The sequence below is a fragment of the Bubalus kerabau genome, chromosome 18 (assembly GCF_029407905.1).
Source record: "Bubalus kerabau isolate K-KA32 ecotype Philippines breed swamp buffalo chromosome 18, PCC_UOA_SB_1v2, whole genome shotgun sequence".
Taxonomy (NCBI): Eukaryota; Metazoa; Chordata; class Mammalia; order Artiodactyla; family Bovidae; genus Bubalus; species Bubalus kerabau.
The window spans coordinates 42,070,279-42,096,176 of record NC_073641.1 but is presented as its reverse complement, the minus strand read 5'-3'; the positions used below and the strand labels follow the sequence as shown (position 1 = coordinate 42,096,176).

The 25,898-nt window shown below is 43.3% G+C and overlaps 1 protein-coding gene across 6 annotated transcripts in view; it reads right to left on the bottom strand.

Moving 5' to 3' along the window:
- The window catches only part of ADAMTS12 (ADAM metallopeptidase with thrombospondin type 1 motif 12), a 384,678-nt gene that overhangs the window by 25,317 nt on the left and 333,463 nt on the right, over positions 1-25,898 (bottom strand). For all 6 annotated transcript variants that reach the window (XM_055554960.1, XM_055554962.1, XM_055554961.1 and 3 more), the window contains 3 exons: positions 18,173-18,325; positions 9,669-9,845; positions 3,120-3,260 (listed from right to left, as the gene is read on the bottom strand). In XM_055554960.1, the coding sequence (XP_055410935.1) occupies positions 3,120-3,260; positions 9,669-9,845; positions 18,173-18,325 (471 nt within the window). The remainder of the gene's footprint in view (positions 1-3,119; positions 3,261-9,668; positions 9,846-18,172; positions 18,326-25,898) is intronic.

The window sequence follows — 25,898 nt, the reverse complement described above, 5'->3', positions numbered from 1 at the left end:
TAGCAGGCAGATTCTTTATCACTGAGCCACCAGGGAAGCCCTCACTAATTATTAGACAAATCAGAATGACCATAATAAAAAATTCTACGAACAATCAATGCTGGAGAGGGTGTGGGTAAAAGGGAACCTTCCTATACCATTGGTGGGAATGTAAATTGGTACCACCACTATGGTGAACAGTATAGAGGCTCCTTAAACACTAAGGTTGCCATATGATCCAACAATATCACTCTTGGGTATGTGTCTGGAGTAAAGAATAATTTAAAAAGACACATGCACCCCAATGTTCACTGCAGTAGTCGTTACAACAGCCAAGACATTGAAGCAACCTAAATGTCCATCAACAGATAAATGGATGAAGAAGGTGTGGTACATATTCAAGAACATTGCATGCATGCTCAGTCGCTCAGTTGTGCCTGACTCTTTGTGACCCAATGGACTCTAGCCTGCCTGGCTCCTCTGTCCATGGGATTTCCCAGGCAAGAATACTGGAGTGGGTAGCCATTTCCTTTTCCAGGGGATCTTCCTGACCCAAGGATCAAACTTCGGTCTCCTTCAGTGGCAAGTAGATTCTTTACACACCTGGGAAGCCCCCAATGGAATATCACTCAGCCATAAAAATGCTTATTGGTAATTTTTAATCTATGGGATTTTATGCCCCTGAATGAGCCCAAATTTACAGAATTTTTATGACAGTTCATATTATATCAAATTTTCTTTTTTTTTAAATTTTATTTTATTTTTAAACTTTACATAATTGTATTAGTTTTGCCAAATATCAAAATGAATCCGCCACAGGTATACATGGGAACACATGTATATCAAATTTTCTTTTCACATTTGATTTGATTAGTGATGCTTATAATTGTTACACAGGACACCAGGATATTTATGAAGAGCTTAATTCTAAAACACATCTTTGTTTGTTGAGTACAATATTTTCAGGTTGTGAAATCAAAGATGGATGAGGAAAAACCGGTTTTTAGAAATAACTGAACCTCTAATAAATAGGAAGTAAATTTCCAAGGCAGATATTTTAAGATGCCTAAATGTAAATTAAATTTTCTCATTATGAAAAATAATACAAGTGTATGACATTGTTTTCGGATGTTCACAAGACCCATGGGAGAGAGAAGAAGGTGGGTACTGCCCGTGGCAGATAGCTTAGTAGCATGCACAACCAGAAGCTTGCCTGGACTCCAGAATCTCCTTTGGCAGTTCATCACAACTCAACATTAGATGTCAACGAACATAGGGCATTTATAGAAATTACTATGGGTCCTATCTGTCTAAGGGAATGGTTGATGTCACTCTTCATTGTCTACCAGGCATTTTTAAGGTATGAAGATAATAAAATATGTACTTTTAATTTGTTGTAGGCTGATTAATGTACAATATTCCTTTGGCAGTAATGAGGCATCTTATTATTCCTGGATTGAGTGAGGTGGTATCCAGAGACTGATGCAACCTTAAGCTGGATGCACCAATAAGAGGTTTTTTTTTTGTTTTTTTTGTTTTTTTTTAAGAGTACATGCCAGCATTCAAATTGAGCATGGTTATGCAGGTATAACTAGATAAGTACAACAATGAAAATTACTATGAACATATCAACCTAAGACTATCTGGGGACATGCTATTTGGCAAAATATTGCATTAGCCTGTGTTATAATTATAACCATCAAAAGATACTCACATAAGAACAAGTTACTTTAAAAAATATTAATAGTTGAATGGTTAGTGTATCAGATCTTCTAGCTCTCCTTGTCTCCTGCTGTTGGCCTTTGATGGGCCCCAACTGATGAGGCAACCCACTTCATGAAAGCACAACCCTTGGGCTTGTTGTGTGCCTCTGACCCTGACTCTGAATTTTGTTATTGCCAGTGAGATGTGAGACTCAGTGGGACCTGCCCACACCTGAATTACCCAGGACAATGGGAGATGCTATCCATCGAAGGGGAGACTTTTACACAATGCTGGGAGATAGGAGCCAGTAGATAATCTCTCTTCTTGTCTCTGGACAAACTAAGTGACAGCAGTTCAAACAGCTTTATAAAGACCTTCTTTCAAGAGCAAGCCATCAGTTGCTCTTAGACACCAAGCAGTCTAAGTTAGGAAAAAACAATCACCCTGGGAATGGACCACCTTGCACCTGATTCCCCTTCTTCCCTGCCTCCTTCCTCTTTTCTATCATTTCTGCTTCCCTCAGTTCAGTTCAGTCGCTCAGTCATGTCCGATTCTTTGCGACCCCACGAACCACAGCACGCCAGGCCTCCCTGTCCATCACCAATTCCCGGAGTCCACCCAAACCCATGTCCATTGAGTCAGTGATGCCATCCAACCATCTCATCCTCTGTTGTCCCCTTCTCCTCCTGCCCCCAATCTTTCCAAGCATCAGGGTCTTTTCCAGTGAGTCAGTCCTTTTTGTATACTTAGACATATTAGAAAGCAGAAGGGTAAAATATAGAACTGAAAGAAGTTCGGGTATATATACACAATGGAATATTACTCAATCATGAAAAAGTAATGCATTTGAGTCAGTTTCATGAGGTGGATGAACCTAGAACCTATTATACAGAGTGAAATGAGTCAGAAAGAGAAAGATAAATACTGTATGCTAACACATATATATGGAATCTAGAAAAATGGTACTCAAGAATTTATTTATAGGGCAGCAGTGGAGAAACAGACATACAGAATAGACTTATGGACATGAGGAGAGGGGAGGAGAGGGTGAGATGTATGAAAAGAGTAACATGGACACTTACATTACCATATGGAAAATAGATAGCCAATGGGAATTTGCTGTGTGGCTCAGGAAACTCAAACAGGGGCTCTGTATCAACCTAGAGGGGTGGGATGGGGAGGGAGATGGGAGGGAGTTTCAAAAGGTAGGGGACATATGTATACGTATGGCTGATTCATATTGAGGTTTGACAGAAAACAGCAAAATTCTGTAAAGCAATTATCCTTTAATAAAAAATAAATACATAAAACACTTTAAATCAATGGACACATTAGACATTTACAGGAATAATATATGACTTCTAACATCAAAAGAAAACAAATGCTATTTTTTAAAAAGACTAAAACAAATGAAAGAGATTTTAACTGATTCTTACCGGGTCCCAGTTTCCAGCGGCCCAGTGACAGCAAGGCTGCCCGCTGCAGGGTGCGGTGGATGGGGGTCTTTCAGTCCAGTCACAGAGGCCTGGACAAGTCACTCCTCTCTTCTGAACTCCACCTCCACAGGAGCTGGAACACTGGTCCACAAGAGGGACAAGGTCAGGTGAAAATCACAAGGCATCATTTTCAGAGATAAAGGGTAGGGATGTGGCCTTTTCCACTGTGTCTGCAGTGCGTGACACTGCACCGGGAAGATATGAATACTCAGTAGAGGCTGAGTAAATGTTTATTTTAAAAAATACTTGACAGTTCATTGCTAGTTCCATACTCTGTATTTCAACCCATTCCCTCCCCAATAATTCAGTAAGAGGGTTTTTTTTTTCCTTTTCAGTTCAGAAATTAAAAAAAAAAAAAAAGAATGTGTCAAATAAGTCTGCAACTTTTTTTTTTACTATATTAAGTTATAAAGATATATAAAGTTATAAAGATATAGATGTATATCATATAAAACATAAGTTCTCTTTAGAGCAGAAATTCCCATGATTGCCAAATAAATTATTTCAAGTGGGGATAAAAAATCAGTTGGGTGAGCACTGGTTCAGTGTTAAATGAGATGAGGCCTAGCCTATCACAGTACCTCACAAAGTTGATAACAACAAATAGGCCCAGCTATGCTATGCTGTTCTGAGTCCCTCGGTCGTGTGCGACTCTTTGTTTCTCCATGGACTGAGGCCCTCCAGGCTCCTTTGTCCACACGGATTCTTCAGGCAAGAATACTGGAGTGGGTTGTCATGCCCTCCTCCAGAGGAACTTCCCAACCCTGGCCCAGCTGTACTAAGTTCAAATCTCAGTGGTTTTACCTGCTCACTGTAGCATGTTCCTAGTGTCTTCACAACCATGTGTATTTGGATGCTTTTCGCCAAAGTATGTAAAAATAAATTACAGACTGCCAAAAGAGCTATTATTCACTTTTAAATAAAGAACCCAAGACAGAAAAGGTCAATAGAATTATATTTTCTTTAAAATTTAGTATTAATTTGTTATGCACACTGTTATTAAGAATATTAGTATCTCTACTGAAACCTGGAACATCCATGTCAAGTTCCTCACAATGGCCACTCATTCAATTCAAAGACAGTGGCGAAACAAGCCCTAAGACCCAGCCCTCCCACCAGCAGGTGAGCACCAGTCCCCACCCTGCCAGGGCCCACAGCCAGCTGCACTGGAACCTGGCCCAACCCACCAGTGGGCCAACAACAGCTCCAAGATCCCCAGGCCATGCAACTAGCCACCATGGGAGGCACAGCCTAGGAATTAACCAGATCAGGAAGAGCCCCACCTACCAGAGCTCCCACAGTAGTCAGTTCTACCACAATAGAAGGGTCCATGCAGCCCACATGGGGGGTACCCTTAGAGCATACAGCTCAGGAGTGTGCTGCTGCCTCATTGGACATCTCCTACACAAGGCCACTTCTGCAAGACTGGGAACTGTGACCAACTTACCCAATAGGAATAAACAACACAGAGAATTAGGCGAAATTAGAAGCCAGAGGAATATGTTCCAAATGAAGTAACAAGACAAAAATCTGAGAAAAAGAACAGAACAAAGTGGAGGTAAACAATCGGCTTGATTAAGGAGTAGTAGTTGAAGTGTTAGTCGCTCAGTCGTGTCCATCTCTTTGCGACCCCACAGACTGTAGCCCACCAGGCTCCTCTGTTCATGGAGTTCTCCAGGCAAGAATACTGGAGTTGGTTGCCACTCCCTTCTCTAGAGGATCTTCCTGACCCAGGGATCAAACCCAGGTTTCATGCACTGCAGGCAGATTCTTTACCATCTGAGCTACAGGGAAGGTAAAGATCATAAAAATGCTTAACAAATTTAGGAGAAGAATAAATGAATAAGGTGTGAATTTCAATAAAGAGTTAGAAAATATAAAGAAAGACCAGACAGAGGTGAAAAATACAATAACTGGAATAAAAAGTACATTAGAAAGAATCAGTAGTAGATTAGATATTACAGAAGAACATATCAGTGAGTTAGAAGAGTGGTGGAAATCACTCAAGCTGAACAGAAAAACAGAATTTTTTAGAGGCCTCAGAATAAACCAATTCTGCCAACACCTTGATCTCAGACTTTCAGTTTCTATAACTCTGAGAAAAAATATTTTTGTTGTTTAGGCCAAAAAGCAATAACAGAAACAAAAACAGTGGTGAAGTAAGACTTAAAGAAAGGAGACTGATAAAGAAAATTCTGGGGATAAGAAGACGGGGGAAAAATCAGAGGATGCTGAATAGTTCAATATGTCAAATGGAAAGAATTCTGGTCGAGAAACCAAAATATAAAATGTAGGTGTTTTTATTCTGATTAGCTGTGACAGTCCTCATGGAGAGCACACTTCTGCAATAGAATTTTGTTCATCTCCTATTAAAATGGGACTCAGCCTTCTTTCCTCACTACATTAAGTTTTATAGTTAAATTTACCCATATTTGAAACGGTGATGTTGATCGGTTTTCTAAGGGTCTGGCGCACTGGCTGCAATGCTCACTAAATAAATTCGAGGTGACAAGTTTGATTCCTGGAAGAATATAATTCTAAAACATGTCAGGTTTTTGCTCACTAGAATAATTTTCTAAGCTATATTGTTTCATTTTCCTGAGGTTTCTAGAAGAAAATTAAGATAATTCACCAAAACTCTTTGAAAAATACTTTTGAGTACTTTGAAAAGCACTTTGAAAAATCTTGGTGTTTTGAAAAGTCTTTAATTATGGCATGGTAACAATAAGCTGGAATCAAGATTGCCGGGAGAAATATCAATAACCTCAGATATGCAGATGACACCACCCTTATGGCAGAAAGTGAAGAGGAACTAAAAAGCCTGTTGATGAAGGTGAAAGAGGAGAGTGAAAAAGTTGGCTTAAAACTTAACATTCAGAAAACGAAGATCATGGCATCCAGTCCCATCACTTCATGGGAAATAGATGGGGAAACAGTGGAAACAGTGTCAGACTTTATTTTGGGGGGCTCCCAAATCACTGCAGATGGTGACTGCAGCCATGAAATTAAAAGACGCTTACTCCTTGGAAGAAAAGTTATGACCAACCTAGACAGCATATTCAAAAGCAGAGACATTACTTTGCCAACAAAGGTCCGTCTAGTCAAGGCTATGGTTTTTCCAGTAGTCATGTATGGATGTGAGAGTTGGACTGTGAAGAAAGCTGAGAGCCGAAGAATTGATGCTTTTGAACTGTGGTGTTGGAGAAGACTCTTGAGAGTCCGTCCCTTGGACTGCAAGGAGATCCAACCAGTCCATTCTGAAGGAGATCAGCCCTGGGATTTCTTTGGAAGGAATGATGCTGAAGCTGAAACTCCAGTACTTTGGCCACCTCATTCGAAGAGTTGACTCATTGGAAAAGACTCTGATGCTGGGAGGGATTGGGGGCAGGAGGAGAAGGGCATGACAGAGGATAAGATGGCTGGATGGCATCACTGACTCGATGGATGTGAGTCTGAGTGAACTCTGGGAGTTGGTGATGGACAGGGAGGCCTGGCGTGCTGCAATTCATGGGGTTGCAAGGAGTTGGACATGACTGAGTGACTGAACTGAACTGAAATGAACTGAACTGAACAACAAAGCAGTCATGATTGCCAACATCATACCTATCACATCAGACACTGTGTGTGTGGTGGTAACCATAGAAAACAGGGAAATTATACACAATTAACCTTTCTGTTCAATAAAAGAACTAATCTATTGCTTTCCCAGCATTCCAACTTTGAGAGTAAACATGAATCTTTTCCCACTTATTCACTGCTTTTAACCCTATATGAGGAGGGAAGGACAGGAACCCCACATTTGGGATCCTGTTGTATACCTGTATGTGTGCATACAGACACAGGGCTACCTGGCCAAGTAATCTCCAGGAAGGGGCAAGTGGTCCTCAAAGTGTGGTCCCCAGAGCAACAACTTCAGTATCATCTAGGTACTTGTTAGAAATGCAAAACTTCAGGCCCTACCCCAGACTTCTGAATTGGACACCATGGGGATGGGGTTCAGACATCTGTGTGCTGATGAACCCTCCAAGTAATCCTGAAGCATGCTAAAGTTTGAAAACTGGTGAGGGACATTCTCACGGTTGAAAAGCATTTTCCATGGCAAGCAGTTTAGGCTGGATGACACTCGCTGGAGGGTCCCAGAATATTCCAATGAAGGCATCCGTTAGATACTATGCATATACAGAGCAGCATCACGAGGGCTCAGGAAAAGCACCTAAAGGTGCTCAGTCCCTAAACAGTCCCCTGACATTTCCGGGGAAATGTTCAACCAACTTCAGTATTTTCTATCCTTACTGTTCCCTCTGAGGAAAGTCTTCCAACTGTGTGGTTTGCTCAGAACAGAACTATTTATAAAGAAGGGTGTTGGGAGGTCTTCAGGAAACAGGCTCATGATTGATGCTCCTTGGAAGAGGAAGTATACAGAATACATCTTTTTCACAACCAGAGAGCAGATACAATTGGTCATCTTTGATAACTTGCAATTGCAATTTCTCTGACAAGGCTATCTAAGCTTCTCTACAAATTCCAGGATCCTGGAAGCTGTCACCAGGAAAACCCAATGGACTGTAGGAATGTAGCCTGGTGGGCTACAGTCCAAAGGGTTGCAAAGAGTTGGACACAACTGAGCGACCAAGCACATCACCAGGCTCAGCAAACATGGAAAGCTGAGAGGCATAAGTCCAGAGCCTAGGAGTGGTAGGCACTTTATGTCTCAAAGCGAGACAGGGAAGGAGGTGAAAGAGAAGGCGGTGGTGGTTGTTGCCCCCAGGAAACACCAGGGGCCTCAGGAACCAGCATGGCCACTTGACCCAACGGGCAATAAGAAGCTAGAGGGGGTTCAGTCTTCCAGGGTTGGACACTAACTCTGTATCCCACACTGTGGTTTTCTGTCTTGCCTTTTCTAGCATGTACAGTTATTGACTTACTCTCCCTAGTTCTCTCTTTGCTCCATGTCTATTCAGCTAAATTCTACAGTAACAAGAGTATGGGAATCAGAGTCAAACTGAAGCTTGAATTAATACTCCACCATGTATTTTCTAGTTGTGTAAGCTTCTTAATCTCTGAGTCTCAATTAAATTCTTTCTTTATAAAATGGAATCAGTAAGGCCTACCATCCAGGTTGTTACAAGAATTAAAATAAGTACTGTAGGCAAAATGCCCAGTGCATGGACACACTCAAAACATGCTGGGTTCTTTCCTTCCCTCTTATTTCTACCGTAGTATAGTTGGGAGTATTTTCTTTTTTATTGAAGCCAATAGGGAAATGAAATCATTATATTTCACCAAAGAACAGTAACTTGGTTTCACATACTGAAGTAGGACAAAGATGAAGCAGAGTCCCACCCCTTGCAACACAGGATGGAGACACACACACACACACCCCTCTTTTTATTTGTGTAAACAAGGATCTGGGCATTTGAGAGGTAGGACTTTGAAATCATACTGTGTGGAAAGGATCTGACCATTATTCCCAGCCTAAGAGGGACATGTGATGATCTGTCCCAAATGCTGCTCATCAAGGTGGTTCATGTATGACTCCCCAGAGGGACCCCAATTCCCCAGTATATCCACTGAGACTAGGTCATAATAAAACTTTGAACAGTCACAGTTTAAACCACACAACACAGCCTTCAAATTGTTAGGCCTGTCCAGCCTCCCCACCTGTAACTGAGCAGGACCCTAAGGGGCCTTCCCAGCACAGCCTCACCCCCACCTCCACCTCCCACACCATGTCCTTCACCCTCCTCTCGTCTATAGAAAAACTTTAGCCTCCTTGGCCTTCCCCAATTTCTAAAGTGTAAATTTAATCATGATGTGAGGAAATGCAGAAAGGAAATCAAGCAAGACCAAAATAATAATAATAATAATAATAATAATATTGGGCTGGCCATTAAACAAAGTCAAAGACCTTTAGTTCCTTCTCAAGGGCTACAGATAATAATCTGAGCCATGTCCTTTGAGCTGTTTTATAGATATTGAAACCCCTATCAGGTGGAAGAAGTTAACTATATACTACCCACAAGCATGTAGACCCAAGACAGGTTGGACCCAGAAGGCTGATGATGTTGACTCCTGATTACCTCACTATCAACCAATCCAAAGAATGCCACAAGCTGATCACATCGCCTACCACCACCCACTCTGCCCCATTCTGATTTTAAAAACCTTATCCCGGAAGCCTTCGAGCAATTCAAGCCTTTTAAACACTAACTACCTGGACTCCTTGCTTGGCACACTAGCTACAATAAGTGCTACACTTTCCCTCACCACCACCTGGTATCAACAGATTGGCTTTACTGTGTATGGGCAAGGGACCCACCTGTGGATCAGGAACACACCAAGTGTAAGGTGTGAATGGAAGGAGGCCAGCCACTGGCTGAATAGAGGCCAGCCACTGGTCTGAGGCACGTGTGGTCTTCCCTGGACTCACCAGGTAACACAGAAATTCATGTTTTCCCAGTTGTGTAGATGGTGCACTAGGCACAGTACCTGGCTCCAGGGCTCCACCTGCCACTCCTCACAGGGCTCCAGGTTACAGCTCGTGGTCAGTGGAGGAGGAAGGCCAGCCAGGAATCGGCAGTGAAATGGCCTCAAGCTCCGGTGGTCCCGGCTGTCCACACACTGAATCTCCCGGATCTGGAAGCCCCCGCTGCAGTTTCTGGAGCACTGTATGGAGAATGAGAGAAAAGGGGACACCTGAGTCCTTGGCATCAGGCTGTCCATGCCCAGATATCCAGGGGTTTCACAAAGGATCACAAAGTTCCCAGCTTCTAGTTCCCAGCTTCTAGAGAGGTTGGTGACCTGTCTTTCCTTGCACACCGAGGAGAGAAGAGTCACTCTAGCAGCTCCCTAAGGTGGGGCTCCCTGTGTTAGAAAATGCACATGGGAAGTGTAAGAACCAGGTAACAAATCCAGTTCTGTCACAGACTCACTGTGAGGCCTTGGACGAGCTGCAGAAATGCTCTGAGCCTCAGCTGTCATGTCTGTAAACTGGGGCAACAGCTGTTATACGGGGCTGTCCCGAAGATTACGTGGGGTTGGACTTGGGTGACGCAGGCGGAGCTGTTCCTTAGGACGTCTGTATTCATTGGAGGTAAATGCAACCACCCATGAGGGGATCTCTCTGCCAAGACACACCCAATTACCCCTCAGAATCCTGCTGAAAACCTGCTTCGTCCCTGACTCTGGACACAGGATTGGTTACCCCTTTTTAAGGAAAACAAAGTGAATAACTTCTCAGTGGTTTCATCCAGGGAGTGGGCGAACCCTGTCCTTGGTCCCAGTGACAGGCTTCCCTGTACATCACCATCACCCATCATCTTTCCTCCTAAGGCCACCATTGCAGGCCTCCATCACCAAGGGTGTTCTCAACGGATGCCCAGTGCAAGCCCTTAAGAGGTCCTCCCCACTCCCCTGCCTGTGCCCACACCTTTGTGCAGCAGCCCCTGCACTCTGATCCCAGTAAAGGACACTGTTCACCAGCAGGCTGATTTCCTGAAGCTCACAACAAACACGGCTGCCCCCGAGTCACCTACATTTATGTGGCGTATTCAGGATGACTTCTTTGGTTTACAAAGACCTCTTGGACTTTGGAAGCTCTGTCCATCCTTCATCTAGGTAGATTTTATTCAATCATAACTCGAGCTTCCAAGACTTGATCTTCAGTCTGTACAGAATGCTATCATTATCGGTTTCCCTTCAGCTCATCTTGCACATGCACCTCAGTCTCTCAAGGCCGGTCCTGGCTTGTCTTGTCACTGCCCACTTCCAGGTGGGAACCCAAGGTAGGTGGCATGGAGGCTGAGCCCTGAGCTCCTCAGCCCCTCTCCCCTGGATTCTCTGTAGATTAATAATATGTCCTGTGGTCCTTATGTCCTGAATCTTCCTTCCTCTATCCTTTGCTTTACTCACTACTGCTCTTCCTTTAGACTTGGCTTAAATGTCACCTCCTTTGTGAAGTCATCCTTGAATACCTTCTCCAAAGGATATCTATTTCTTTCATTATTCATCTCAAATCCTTCTCTGTTTCCATTGCAAGGACTTGAAATGTGAAGCAACTTCTATTTATTCTGTCCATCTTTTCTGTTAGACTGTTTCACTGCCCTGAAGCTGGAAACCCATCTGTCTTGGTCACCACTGTGTCTTGAGCATCCAGCATGGGGCCAGGCATGGCACAGATGCTCCTCACAGCCTGTGGAATGACTATATGAATTCTGAGAAAAGGGAAGTTGGGGATTCCCAGTGGGCCAAAGAGCTCTGTGGTTACCATGGGGATAAAGAACATCCTTCTTCACCCTCTCAATCTTTCCATCAATGATCTCATTACATCTTGGCTGAGAAAATACACCACCACCAAAGCCCACTGCCGTAAGGTATGTTTTCATCTGGCCCCTTCTCTACTTGGTAAAATACCATGTTCCCTTTTTGGCTACAGTGGAATAGTCATAATTGTAGTGTTGTGGATGGTAAAAGAAAATTTCTCAGAACCTTTCATTAGAGGTACCTCCCAAAATACTGATCCCTCTTTCTTTGCCACTTGGCAGATAGTGCAAGTCACCTGAATGCAAAACTTGGGTTGTAGCATGGCAGATGTGGGCCCATGTGACAAGGGGGCAGATGGATGCTCTAATGCCTCTATAAATCAAGTGTATTTAGCTTCTCAGAAATAAGCAACACTTGCCAGACAGCCCCCCAAAAGCAAATTCAAAACTTCATTTGCCTGCCATGCTGTAAGCACAGAGAACGAAATAACTGCCGGTTTAAAATCAGCCACAGAACAAACATGCAGAAAATTTTACACAAAGCAGCCCTTTGTGTGACAGATTTCCAGGAAATAACCCACGGTTAAGACAAGAGGGCTCTTTATTAGGGATAGGAATTTTACAAGACATAGTGTACAATGGGGGTTTATTTTCTTATTTTTCATTTGTTGCTACAACCTGTTATTCCTAGAGTTTTCACATTAGCATTACCCTTTTGTCAAAGAGTGCATTCACATTCAGTGGGAAATGAGGTTGGTTCATATGTTCAAGTAAATATTAAGGGGAGGCACTCACTAAATCTGTGACTTTTCTACTTCATTTTCGGAAGGGCCTCTGACTCAGTTAGCAGGAGGGAAGTGGCAGGGCATTAAATCACTCCACTTTGAAAACTGCTCTGCCTTGGTGTGTCGAATGCCAATTACTATATTCATTTTCTTATTGCCCTAAAGGAGAGCTATTTATATTCCTATTTTCCTAACCTGGAGCCTGTGGACCAGACTGAGGACAGGAGCCAGGCTAAGGAGAATAGAAGGACTGGCTAATGCCCACGTGCGACCGAACAGGTCTAACCATTTTCCGGTTCCCACGTCAGTCTGTTTAACTGATGTGATAGGCAAATCGACTGAGTTAGAATGGAGACTCCTCTTAGTTTACAGGAGCCACTGGCAGAAAGAAAAATGGAAGACTCACAACCAGTTCTTCCTTGTGTCGTCTCTGATTTATGGAGCCATCCTGACACATGTTCCATGTTGGACTCCTACCTAGTGTTCAAATGAGTATAGTGAAATTAACCAACCTGGAATTGGGAGTCAGTAGACTGCATTCAAGTATCACCCTGACACTAAGTGGCTTTGTGACTGTAGCTCTACGAGCCTCCGTTTTCTCCATCAGCATTAAAAAGAAAATAAATTGGATGATTAAACTCTTCCATATTCTAGAGTGATATAAGTGTATGGGATCATTGGGCTTGTATTATGCTTTGGTTGCAGAATACTTTCTTGCTTTCCTGAAGTACTAAGCAAGGACATGGAAATAATTCTTTTTTGCTTCTTTCCTAATACTAAACAGATTCATAAGACTCTTAAGATCATTCAGAAATAATTCATTCCAAAAATTCTATTTTGAACAGCACCAAAAGTCATTCATCTGTCTACTCCCCCACGCCATCCCCACTTCACTTCCTCTCTACTATTAGGCACTTATCTATGTGCCAGCTTCTGTATGCCAATCTAGCAGAAGGAAAAAGTCATGCAATGAATAAGTGAGAAAAGAACAGCAATTATGACAGTCATAAATTATAACAGTCAATTATAACAGTCATAAAGATGATATGTCATAAGTTGTTCATGATCCAGTGAAGGAACAAAGGAGGAGGTGGTTGATTTTACTCGAAGAAGGAAAGGCTTGAAGGGAGAAGCCAAACCTTGAACTGTATCATGCAACATGGGTAAATGCTCACTCAGCTGGCAAACAGTGTGGGGGACATTCAAGGTGGAAAGAATGACATATGCAAGTGGAGTGAAGCAACAAGGCTTGTTTGGGAACATGTCCATCAGAATGCTAGAGTGGAGGGTACGGATGGAGAAAGAGAGATGGGAAGGGGCCATGATAAAGGATCTCATGGTTTGAACATCACTCCTCAGCTGAAGTGGTCTTGGGTTCATGCTTTCTGTAAGTCTAAAGGCTTTCTTTGATTTCTGTTCTTTTCTCACTTAGGGATTCCATTAATCTAAAGCACCTGGGGCTTCCAAGAGCAGGTAATAGGTTAGACATACAGTAAATAATACCAAAAGAAAATAAATGCAGTGATTTTGAGTGTATTATTTTCCTTCTGGCTGGTCAATTTTTGCTTTCTGGGCACAGAAGCTCCCCTATAACATACAATTCTCTGTTATGAAATTTTACACTTTGGGCTTCAATATGTTTCTGGGAACATGTTATAGATGAAAGTCTGTACTTAGACAGGGGCTCTTTCCCTATATTATTCATTTGTAAAAGTTCAGATCCAAAAAAAAAAAAAAAAACGTAGCACTGAATATTATGAAACTCAAGGTCATAAGAAAAGGTTGCCACTTTTATTTTCCAATAAATTTGACAGATAATAAAGTCAGCTACTGTTAAAATAAAATTGCAACACTGCCTAGGTGGGGAGACAGATCATTCCAAGAAAATGTAAAAATCTTTGATTCATTTCAGAAATAATCAAAATCTGTTAGACTGAACTATGAGAAGTTATCATTCTGAGAGAGATAATAAAGAAGTTGTTAAATCACCAGTTTACAAAACTGCCGGAGGTACAGTCAAAATGTTCAGTCAGGAAGTGTGTGATGATGCATAACTTTGGTGTCAAACCCAACTGAAGGTTTTTTAAGCTCATCTTTGTCACTTATTGCATTTCTTTCAGCACAAGAATCAAAGAATCAGTTTTTTCTCCTTAGACAAATTTTAATGTTCTGAAATTGGCATGCATCTTAAACTGACATACATATTTATTATGCAGTGTTTCCTTTCTTTCTGAAAAGCTGTCATTACATTGACGAGTGTTCCCCCAGTTGATGGTTTTTCAGAATTGAGAGTATCAGTACCAACTGATCATGTGCTAGTGATTTAAACCCTCTAAGCCTTCACTTCCTCAATGGGAATTATAAAGAAGGTCCTTTACTAGGTGAAAATAAAATTGTTCACCTAAAATTCTTGTGCAGTGTCAGGCATGTAGTGGTAATTGGTGAGTGCCAGGACACAAGGTAGGTCATCTGCCAAAGTTCATGGAGGACCTGACTGCCTAGTACTGGGGAGTGGAGCCCTGATGGATTGACAGGACTTACTCCACTGCCCCCTGTCGACAGTCCCCTGCCCCAAGTCCAGGAAGCCAGAAGTTAGTAAACACCTGAGAACTACTCCTAGCCTTTACCCAGAGCTCAAAGTTCACCCAAGGCTTTATCTGAACAGTCTTTTACCATTTACAAAGTGGTTGCACGAACACTCTTTGACTTGTACAACTTTATGAAGTTGGTAGAGGCCACATGATGTACTTCATTTCCCAGAGGTGAGAAAACTAAAGCTCCTAAGAGGCTGGAAGAAAGGATTAGCACCCTATGCTGGTGACAGTGTGTGTGTGCTAGTGTGCTTCAGTCGTGTCTGACTCTTCGTGACCCTATGGACTGTAGCCTGCTAGGCTCCTCCATCCATGGGATTCTCCAGGCAAGAATACTGGAGTGGGTTGCCGTGCCTTCCTCCAGGGGAATCTTTCCAACCAAGGGATTGAACCCGGGTCTCCTGCATTGCAGGCAGATTCTTTACCATCTGAGCTGCCAGGGAAGCCCTTGGTGACAGAGTGGGGCTGCCAACCCAGACATGTCTGATCCCAGGCCCGGGGCTGCTTCTAGGATTCAATTCTGTAGAACTCCGCTTTCTCCATATGCCTCTGGGACAAACCTAAAGACCATTACCTTAACTTTGTTTCAGATAGATCAGTGCATGAAGAAGAAGCAAGCCTTTCCAAAAACAACTTCTGGACTTTGTAAAGGAAGAGATCTTAATACACAGGCTCACTGTACTGTCACAAATATGAGAAAATGTCCACAGCAGTTTTATCAGGACTCCATCAAGGAGATGAATGGTGCTGGAGACATAAGCCTGTAAAACAGCTGCAATTCAGACTGCACACACAGCAGTGGGGAGTTTCTGGTGAGTAATCTGGAGGACCTCAGGTGTGATCCCTGTAGCTTCAGGTGAGGCTGTGGCATACCCTTAGTCCTGTGAGATTAAAGTGTCTCTGGATCTGGGCTTGTGGTTGGTGGGATAATGCAGAAAGACTCAAGATCAAATTAGAATTCGTCCCTCTGAGAAAGTGTTTGTGAAAAGGAAAACCATCGAGTTGGCAGAATCTAAACCCTCTGGATGGGCCTCCCTGGTGGCTCAGATGGTAGAGAATCCACCTGCTGATGTGGGGGATATGTGTTTGAGCCCTGGGTCAGGAAGATCCCCTGGAGAAGGAAATGGCAACCCACCCCAGTATTCTTGCCTGGGAAATCCCATGGACAGAGGAGCCTGGTGGGCTACAGTCCATGGGGTCACTAAGAGCCTGATAAGACTTAGCGACTAAAATGACAAAAACAACTAACTCTGGATATTTAAAGGTAAAATCAGGGGTATGTTTTCCTACTCTAGGTTTGGAGGTCTGCCTCTGAGTAAGTTTAAGAGTCCCAGCAGAACAGTGAAACTAAGATGCCCTTCAGATCTTTCCTAGTACATGATTTAGACTTCAGACATCCAAACGGACTGGTTAATAATGTGGCAGTCAAAAAGCTGCCAAAATATAGTGTCATTCAGTTACCAAAGTCTAAGATAAAATTTAAATCAACATCTCTAGGAAAAATAGAAGTTCCGCATTAAATATTCCTAATGATAGAAAAAAACAGATGTCAAGGCAATTGACTTTAAGTATTTAAATGGGGTCTCTGACATAAGGTTTATCTATTATCCTGAGAGAGGAGATAGGACAGTACTGACAGGAATGGAGTAACTTTGAGGATTTGAGTTTAGATATGGTGGTCGCCACATTCTGGCAGAACTTAGTGATGTGTCCAAGATAGCTTCTATAACACACCAGGAGTGGTACAGGGGTTAATAAGTATATTGGTTAGCCTCCTGGCCATGACAGAGAAGAGACCCAGAGGCTGACAGAGCAGGGATGAGCTGCCAGAGCAGGGCTTCCTTTAGGGGGTCTGACCCCACCAAGAGCTACTGGCTCTCCCATTCCAGTTTTATATCAGCTAGAATTCCTGGAATTTTACACTGGACTGACCTTTTTTAAAGTGTGAGCTATTTCACACATCTGTCTTTTTTATGAGCCATGTAATTTCCAAGTAAAGGATTAGTCCCAGTGATGGGAAAGTGGAACTTAAGGACTTGGTCAACATTTGGCAAGGTCAAGGACAGAAATGTTTCTTGAAATTTTTCTGGATAGGAAGAGAATTTGTAGCCAGGCATTTGGTCCCTTTTGGAATTTGTTATGAGTTGGAAGAGAAAAAAAAATGCAGAACCAGCATTCATTCCTTAAAGAAAAACGGTATGAGAACAGAAGAAAGGCATGTTGGCAGGAATCAAAGAAATGTGTGGTGATTTTCTCAGGGAGTAGCCATACTTTCTCTCTCTTGCCAAAGATCAGAGCCTTTCTTTGGGAAAGGGGGCCTATTGCAGATTAATGACAGTGCCCGCTCCTGTCTGTCAGGTAAGTCTGCCAGGAGAACCAGAGACAGCCAGTGAGATACCTCATGGTCCTGCTTGTCTGGGGACCTGAGTTTTCCACCAGGTGAGGGTGCTAACAGATGCCAGCCTCCCCAAACTTCTGGGCAGCTCTTTCTCCTTCTGTGTTAAGGCCATTAAGGGAAACTAGCTCCTCAGAGAGAAGACAGGTGCCTACAAGGTGTCTTGGTGTGAGGGGGTATGGGAGGTGTGCTTGGCAACAGAGGATGTATGCACAGCTCACACCTCTGCACCCCTCCTGCCAAGTGGCTTTGAACTCCACCTTGACCAGTGTCTCTATGACCTGGGTGCATCTGTATCCCCCAGGGGTTGGCTCAGCCCCATCACAGTGACAGGCAGTCTGGGCCTCATTGCTGCCCAGAAAAACCAAGGCTGACCAATCCTAAGACCTGACAAAGCCTTTCACCAGAGACTATGAAGGCAGCACAGAGAAATAAGTAACCACTCTAAGTTAGCAAGGACAGGAACATCACACTTCAAAGAAATCAATATAGGAAAGACACTTTTAAAGACCAAGCTTTGATGTTTCAGCTTTCTTTTCATTTTGAGTCTGGCAAATTCCATGCTTTGTGAGCAGCTGCTGAACCATGATTTAATTATACATGTGCTCATGTATCATTATTAATTATAACGTTAAGTTTAAGCAATTTAGAAATAGTGTCGCAGGCTGGACAAGCAAATTAAATTACACAAATTTAACTTCTTTCTTTCTCAGTTTATCCGGTAAGGGAGGACAAGCGGATAAAAACACGTGGGCTAATGAAAATCCGTGCTTGCTCTAAGGCTATTGTGTAGCGGAAAGTAGGCTTATGGCAACGCCTGTGGTTCACTCATCTGCCAGTTTATCACAGGAAAGGGCAGAAGGGAGGCAGGAAGGGAAGCAGGAAAGCTGCTATAGCAAACGGCGCTGGTGTAAGTCCCTCCGCCCCCGCCCCCCGAAACACGGCTGAGCTGATCAATTACCTTGCTCCAGTTTCCCACTTTCCAGCCAGCGCAGGGACGGAGGTGGCACCTCTTGGCCGGGTCTGGCCTTTGCAGGGTGGCGCAGTCGGAATCCACGTGGGTGCTGCACTGCACGCTCCGCCAGTAGGTCCCCAGCCCGCACGTGGTGGAGCACTGCCCGGGAGGAGGGAGAGATGACAGAGGCTCAGGGCTGCTTCCTCAGGTACACCCCACCCCACCCTGGGGGCATAGGGCTCCATCTTGGCTACTCACTAAACCTGCATGCAGAGCTTCAGAAACTTACCAGCGCTGGGGCTCCAGCCCCAAACAATCTGAATGGCAGAAGGTAGGGCTCAGGCAGGAGTAGTTAAAAAAATAAACCCCAGGTGATTCTAATAAGCAGCCAGGGTTGAGAATCCCTGATTTCTATGTGGAAGGAAAACCCAATGCAAATGGAAATTTGCTTCCCTTTAAAAAGTATCCTGAGCGGAAGGTCTATAAAATGACTACGAGCTACAGACACACTGCTACATTTCATCAATGCTGTTCATGGAAAGGGAAGAGTAGAAAATAGCCTAGGTCAACAGTTTTTTCAACTGGCTCATTTATGGAGGTAAATGGGCTTCCCTGGTGGCTCAGTGGTAAAGAATCAGCCAAGCAACGCAGAAGAGGTGGCTTTGATCCCTGGGTCAGGAAGGTCCCCTGAAGAAGGAAACGGAAACCCACTCCAGTATTCTTGCATGGAAAATCCCATGGATAGAGGAGCCTGGCGGACTACAGTCCATGGGGTCACAAAGAATCAGACACAACTGAGCAACTGAGCACTGTATTATGTGTGTATATACACCAGTGAGCCACCAGGGAAGCACATTTACCTCCATAAATGAGCCAGTTGAAAACACTGTTGACCTAGGCTATTTTCTACTCTTCCCTTTCCATGAACAGCATTGATGAAATGTAGCAGTGTGCCTGTAGCTCGTAGTCATTCCATAGACTTATGTGTGTGTGTGTATGTGTGTATATTATACATATATACACATAATACATATATACACATAATACATATATTCACATAATACATAATATACATAATACACATAATACATATATATAAAATATATGAAAGTGAAAGTCACTCAGTCATGTCTGACACTTTGTGACCCCATGGACTATACATACAGTCCATAGAATTCTCCAGGCCAGAATACTGGAGTGGGTAGCCTTTCCCTTCTCCAGGGGATATTCCCAACCCAGGGATTGAATCCAATTCTCCCACATTGCAGGCAGATTCTTTAACAGCTGAGCCACCAGGGAAACCCAGGAATACTGGAATGGATAGCCTATCCCTTCTCCAGGGTATCTTCCTGAACCAGGAATGAAACCAGGGTCTCCTACATTGCAGGCAGATTCTTAACCAGCTGAGCTACCAGGGAACCCTATATACATAATATATATTAGAGGTAATAACAGCTGAAGTGCATAGACTCATTGCACTAGGGGCCCCACTGTTCACACCCATGCTGTTTGCAATGAACTTCACAGCTCCTCTCATCAAATGATAGAATGTATTTCCCCAGCTGTCGAATCAGGACTGTTCTTGTACCTTTCTTTTGCCAATAAATTGCAGTGGATGATGGTGTGCAAGTTCTTAAGAAATCTTGCTTGTTTCAGTTCTTTCTCTTGGACCCTTGTCTCTGCCATGAGAATAAAACTGGCTAACCTGGAGGATGAGAGATCATGTGAAATCAAGCTGGGTGATCCAGCTGAGGCCATCCCAGACCAGCCAGCCTTCAGCCAACCATTCACCAGATGCATGACAAGCCAAGCTGAGATCAGCTAAGCTCAGCCTGGGTCAGAAGACACTTTCAGCAACCCACAGACTCATGGAAAAAATGAACGTTTAATGAGGTTTTATGGTTGGTTGTTATATAGCACTATTGTAATAGACAATGGATAAAACTACACAACAGGTACTTTTCCTATATTTTCTCTAACCTTGGAGACTCAGGATACAATTAGAATTCTGTGTGATATTTGGTGGTTTCCTAACTTCTCTAGCAAGTAAAACTGCTGATAACACTAGGACCTCATTTATTAAGTTGCTGTGAGAACAGTCGAGTTAATCCAAGCACAAAGTGAGTGCTCTACAAATGCTACTATTAAACATAGCACTGTAGCTGAAGCTCCAATACTTTGGTCACCTGATGTGAAGAGCCGACTCTTTAGAGAAGACCCTGATGCTAGGAAAGATCTAAGGCAGGAGGAGAATGGGACGATAGAGAATGAGATGGTTGGATGACATCACCAACTCAATGGACATGTGTTCGAGCAAGCTCTGGGAGATAGTGAAGGGCAGGGAAGCCTGGCATGCTGCAGTCCATGGGGTGGCAAAGAGTCGGACATGGCTGAGCGACTGAATAACAACAACAAACAGCACACCTGCAAAGTCAGCGTTATGAGTCCCAATGGGGCGCAGAGAGCTTAGCAGTCATGCTCGAGGTCACACAGACATTACAATGTTAATTTCACACCATAGCAAGGAGGAAAACAATGTTTGTTCCAAACCCAGGACAGGAGCTAGTGAGACCAAATTCCCAGGTTAGTGGTGACCCTGGTACATCTCAAGTGATGTCTATAGCTCTTTGTGCCATATTTATGTGGTAAATAAACATATGTCTCTGGGGCTCTGAGTCTAGTCCTGTAGGGTTCAGATGTGAGCAGACATTTGTTTAATTGCTTTTTGACAATTTCTATTTAGGGAGCAAACGTGTCCAAAGACAAAGATGACAAGAGGACATTCATAGAATGCAGTAAGCAAAAGGGGATTCCACTGATCATCTCTTATGTTGGTTTAAAATTGGGAGTTGGGGGTGCAGAGAAGATCCTGAGGAGGCAGAGGAACAGCCTCTCTTTGTCCTGGGAACCTTCTCCCTCGTTACAGCCAGTGACCCTGTGATAACTGATTTACCAGGTCAAGGAGTAGGTATTGGGGTAAGAACTGGAACTGCTGTGCAGGGCTATATCAGAATCATGTGAAAACTGCTGGGAAAGACTGTGGAAAATTACACTGTCACTTCCATTTACATGACAGCACAGCATACAATTCATTGACTGGTCCAGGGGATCTGATTGAATGAGGAGGCAATGAGATGAGAAGTGATCTTCTGTCACAACGCGATCCACACCCATGCACACTGTGAAGCTCCTGAGTCTTCTGTCTTGTAATATATTGCAAAGCAAATACTTATTGAGCACTTCCTATATGCCTGACACTCTTCTACACAGTTATTCCTCTTATTTCATAATAATCGTATGAATCAGGCATTGTCATCCTCATTTTAAAAATGAGGACATGAGTGTGGAGAGAACATACAGAGTAAGTGATGGAGCTAATACTCAAAACCAGAATGTCTGCTTTCAAGTTTTATGTCTAGTCACAATATGAACTTGGTTTTGGTGGCTTAGATGGTAAAGAATCTGCCTGCAATGCAGGAGCCCTGGGTTTGATCCCTGGGTCAAGAAGATCCCCTGGAGAAGGGAATGGCTACCCATTCCAGTATTCTTGCCTGGAGAATCCCATGGACAGAAGAGCCTGGTGGGTTATAATCCATGGGTTCACCAAGAGTCAGACATACACATTTAATATTTGAAATCACAATAGTTAGAGGAATATGCTGTGAACAGCCCTTCAGCACAGGACAGAAAGTGGGAGGAGAAGGTAAGAGAGATTTCTGATTGAATGCTAAGGAACTTTAGAACTTACTTCCAATATTAAAGAGCAAGAAAGCCTTTATGGAAGAAGCAGCTCAAAGCTTGATACTGAAGAACAGGTAGGATTTATTAATAAAAGAAGGAGAAGGAAATTTCAGGCAGAGAAAACCATGGAAACAAAGGCACTGAGCTGAGATGAGCAGAAGGTTTAGTGGAAACAGAGCAGCTGAGATTTGCTGAAAGCAATGGCAACTCACTCCAGTACTCTTGCCTGGAAACGCCCATGGACGGAGGAGCCTGGTAGGCTGCAGTCCATGGGGTCGCTAAGAGTCAGGCACGACTTCACTTTCACTTTCACTTTTCTCTTTCATGCATTGGAGAAGGAAATGGCAACCCACTCCAGTATTCTTGCCTGGAGAATCCCAGGGACAGAGGAGCCTAGTGGGCTGCCGTCTATGGGGTCGCACAGAATTGGACACGACTGAAGTAACTTAGCAGCAGCAGCAGGTGGGTGAAGGCATAGGACATAGTATGTTGAAAGCTGAACTATTCAAGGATGTGAAGGCTCTTGGATATTAGAGTGGACTTTATATGATCTGATATGCAATGAAGAGACATTAGCAATTTATGATTAGGTGTTCGGAATTAGAAAATTCCTTTCGGAAGAGTAATATGGCAATACATTGCTTGTGATGATCTGTGGAAAGCACTGGGGAGAGGAGAGATAGTAAGTACCCAGACCAGCAATTGCAAGAGCAAGGGCAAGGGTCCTAACAAGAGTAGCAACCGAGTGTCCACCATTCTTGACCATTGTGGCGCTATTGGCATTTTGGATTTCCCAAAATGTCACAGGACCCTCATGATCTTTGGCTCCTAGACTCTGAATGCTGGCATCAGCCCCTCCGCCAGCACAGTAATAAACAAAGCATCCCTGCTTTTTTCTATATGCCACCCAGCAGCAGACTGGAAACCATGGGGCCTAAATGAGCAGGAAATAAAGAGGAGATGACAGACACGATGTTTTTACTTCCTGTTCATTGAGGCCTCCCCAGTGGCTCAGTGGTAAATAAACTGCCTGCAATGCAGGAGACGCGGGCTCGATCCCTGGGTTGGGAAGATCCCCTGGAGAAGGAAATGGCAACCCACTCCAGTATTCTTTTTTTAATTAATCAATTTATTTATTTTAATTGGAGACTAATTACTTTACAATATTGTGGTGGTTTTCACCATACATCGACATGAATCGGCCATGGGTGTACAGGTGTCCCCCCCCATCCTGAACCCCCTTCCCACCTCCCTCCCCACCCCATCCCTCTGGGTTGTCCCAGAGCACCAGCTTTGAGTGCCCTGCTTCATGCATTGAACTTGCACTGGTCATTTATTTAACATATGGTAATATACATGTTTCAATGCTATTCTTTCGTATCGTCCCACCCTCTCCTTCTTCCACAGAGTCCAAAAGTCTGTTCTTTACATTTGTGTCTCTTTTGCTGTCTTGCATATATGGTCATCATTACCATCTTTATAAATTCCATATATATGTGTTAATATATACTGTATTGGTGTTTCTCTTTTTGACTTACTTTACTCTATATAATAAGATCCAGTTTCATCCACCTTATTAGAACTGACTCAAATGCAGTCTTTTTTTATAGCTGAGTAATATTCCATTGTGTATATGTACCACAACTTCCTTATCCATTCATCTGGCGATGGACATCTAGGTTGCTTCCGTGTGCTAGCTACTATAAACAGTGCGGCAATGAACATTCCACTCCAGTATTCTTGCCTGGGGAATCCATGAACAGAGGAGCCTGGCAGACTACAGTCCATGGGGTTGCAAAAGAGTTGTACATGACTGAGCAACTAAACAACAAGTAAACAGGAAATAAAGAGAAGATGACAGACATGATGAGAGGACAGACACAGGCCCAAAAAACTGTTAGGGTTTTTCTAGTAGGACAGGGAAGCCGGATATCAATGGTTATCCTGGGCTTCCTAAGGTATCTGACTGAGTGGCCAATGAGACCATTCTAGGGAGGGATAGTCCTAAAGAAACAACTTCAGAGATGGGTAGAATAAAAAATCAGGGGACAGTGGGGAACTCACAACCCAAAGTTTTCATTCTGAATCCTGATCCTCTCAGACAATTCTGTGTATTAAACACTTTGTCTCAAAAGATGCTTAAAGGGAGCAGGCACCAAGCCCAGTCATGTAGGGGACTTCTGCCAAACGTCAACTTCTAGTTTCATAATACCTTGTAGCTTTAAAAACCTCTGATGCTGCTGCTAAGTCACTTCAGTCGTGTCCAACTCTGTGCAACCCCAAAGACGGCAGCCCGCCAGGCTCCCCCATCCCTGGGGTTCTCCAAGCAAGAATACTGGAGTGGGTTGCTATTTCCTTCTGCAATGCATGAAAGTGAAAAGTGAAAGTGAAGTCGTTCAGTTGTGTCCGACTCCTAGCGACCCCATGGACTGCAGCCCACCAGGCTCCTCCATCCACGGGATTTTCCAGGCAAGAGTATTGGAGTGCGTTGCCAGTGCCTTCTCTGAAAAACCCTCTGCAGTCTGGGCCAATTCCCTTTTTCCAGCCAAACTGCCTAGAATTAATAGTTCCCAACAGCTCCAATGGTTGCCAAATATTGGGTGAGCGAGGATGTACTCAATAAGACAGTTTATTTCTGTCAAAGTCAAAGGATGACAGGAGATAGAATTAATTCTTTGTATCTTGACTGCCTATAATCAGAATGTTTCAATTAACCTCTGGGCTTAAACAGTCATTGGAGCTGATAGGTACTTCTATTAGGTTTACTTTGTTTGAATATACTAACTTCTCACTAGATTAATTAACACTTGTCAATTAATTAACATATTAAATATCCTCAGGACAAAAGCATTAAAACACATTTACATAAGAGGATGGGAAAGGAAACTAATTTCTAGGTCATCCAAAGCTACTTTTTAATGAAACTTTTGTAATGCATTATTCTGTGGACCGAGAAGAGCTGTCCAACTTTATTAACACTCCTAATGTGAGGACTGTTTCATCTGAAAGGGTCTCTCCTTGGGGTGCACTTTAGTGCCTCCTTCCATTTTAATACTATAAATGTTCCCCAAAAGTCACCAGTGACTTGCTCATTGTAAGATCCATTAGGTCCACGGTCAGTTCTCATGTTGCTTGATGTCCGTGGCACCACACCTCTTGATTTGAGTCTTACTTAGTAGACTGTTCCTTACTAGTCTTTCACATGGGATCTCTTTGTCAGCCAGCTTCTTAAAATGTTTTTTTTCCAGAGTCCCATCCTGAGGCCACTCCTGTTTGCAGCCTACAGGTTGTACTTGGATGACCTCGCTCACTTCCAAGGTTTGAACTTCTCCCTATTGGTCATGGCTACCAAATGCCATCCCCAGTTTTCACCACTCTCAAGAACCTCAGATAAATATACACAAACATCTGCTGGTTATCCTTTGGATAGCCCAGAGGTCCTGCCAACTAAACTCAATCTATAACTGGACTCATCATCCTTTCTTTGTCTCTATTGAAACTCACTGTTTCTGTACATTGTATGATATCTCAGTTTATGGGAGCACCACCCATTGGCTACCCAAGATTCCAATGGAATAGTCATGACAGACTCCTCTACACCTCTTTTCTCACATTCCACATCCAGTTGTTCACAAAGTCCTACTGATTTTAAGTTCCCCATGTCTCCTGAATTTATCTTTCCCTCTTCATCCCAAGCATGCTTGTCATAGTTCTCATTCCTCATCTAGACTACTGCAGTATCCTCCCAACATGTCATATCCCTTATTCTCACTGCTTCTGGAATGGGCTATACCTAAAACACACATGTCATTCAGTGGCAGAGACTGCTAGATCCTCACTACGATCCTTTTTCCCCATCCTCCTGGGCACTCAACTAGATTATGTTTTCTATCCATTTTGCACTTTGCTTGGGTCAAATGACTGAGTTCTAGACAGTGGAACATGAGCAGAAATGCTAAATGCCCCCTTCTAGGTTTGGCCCATAAAACCT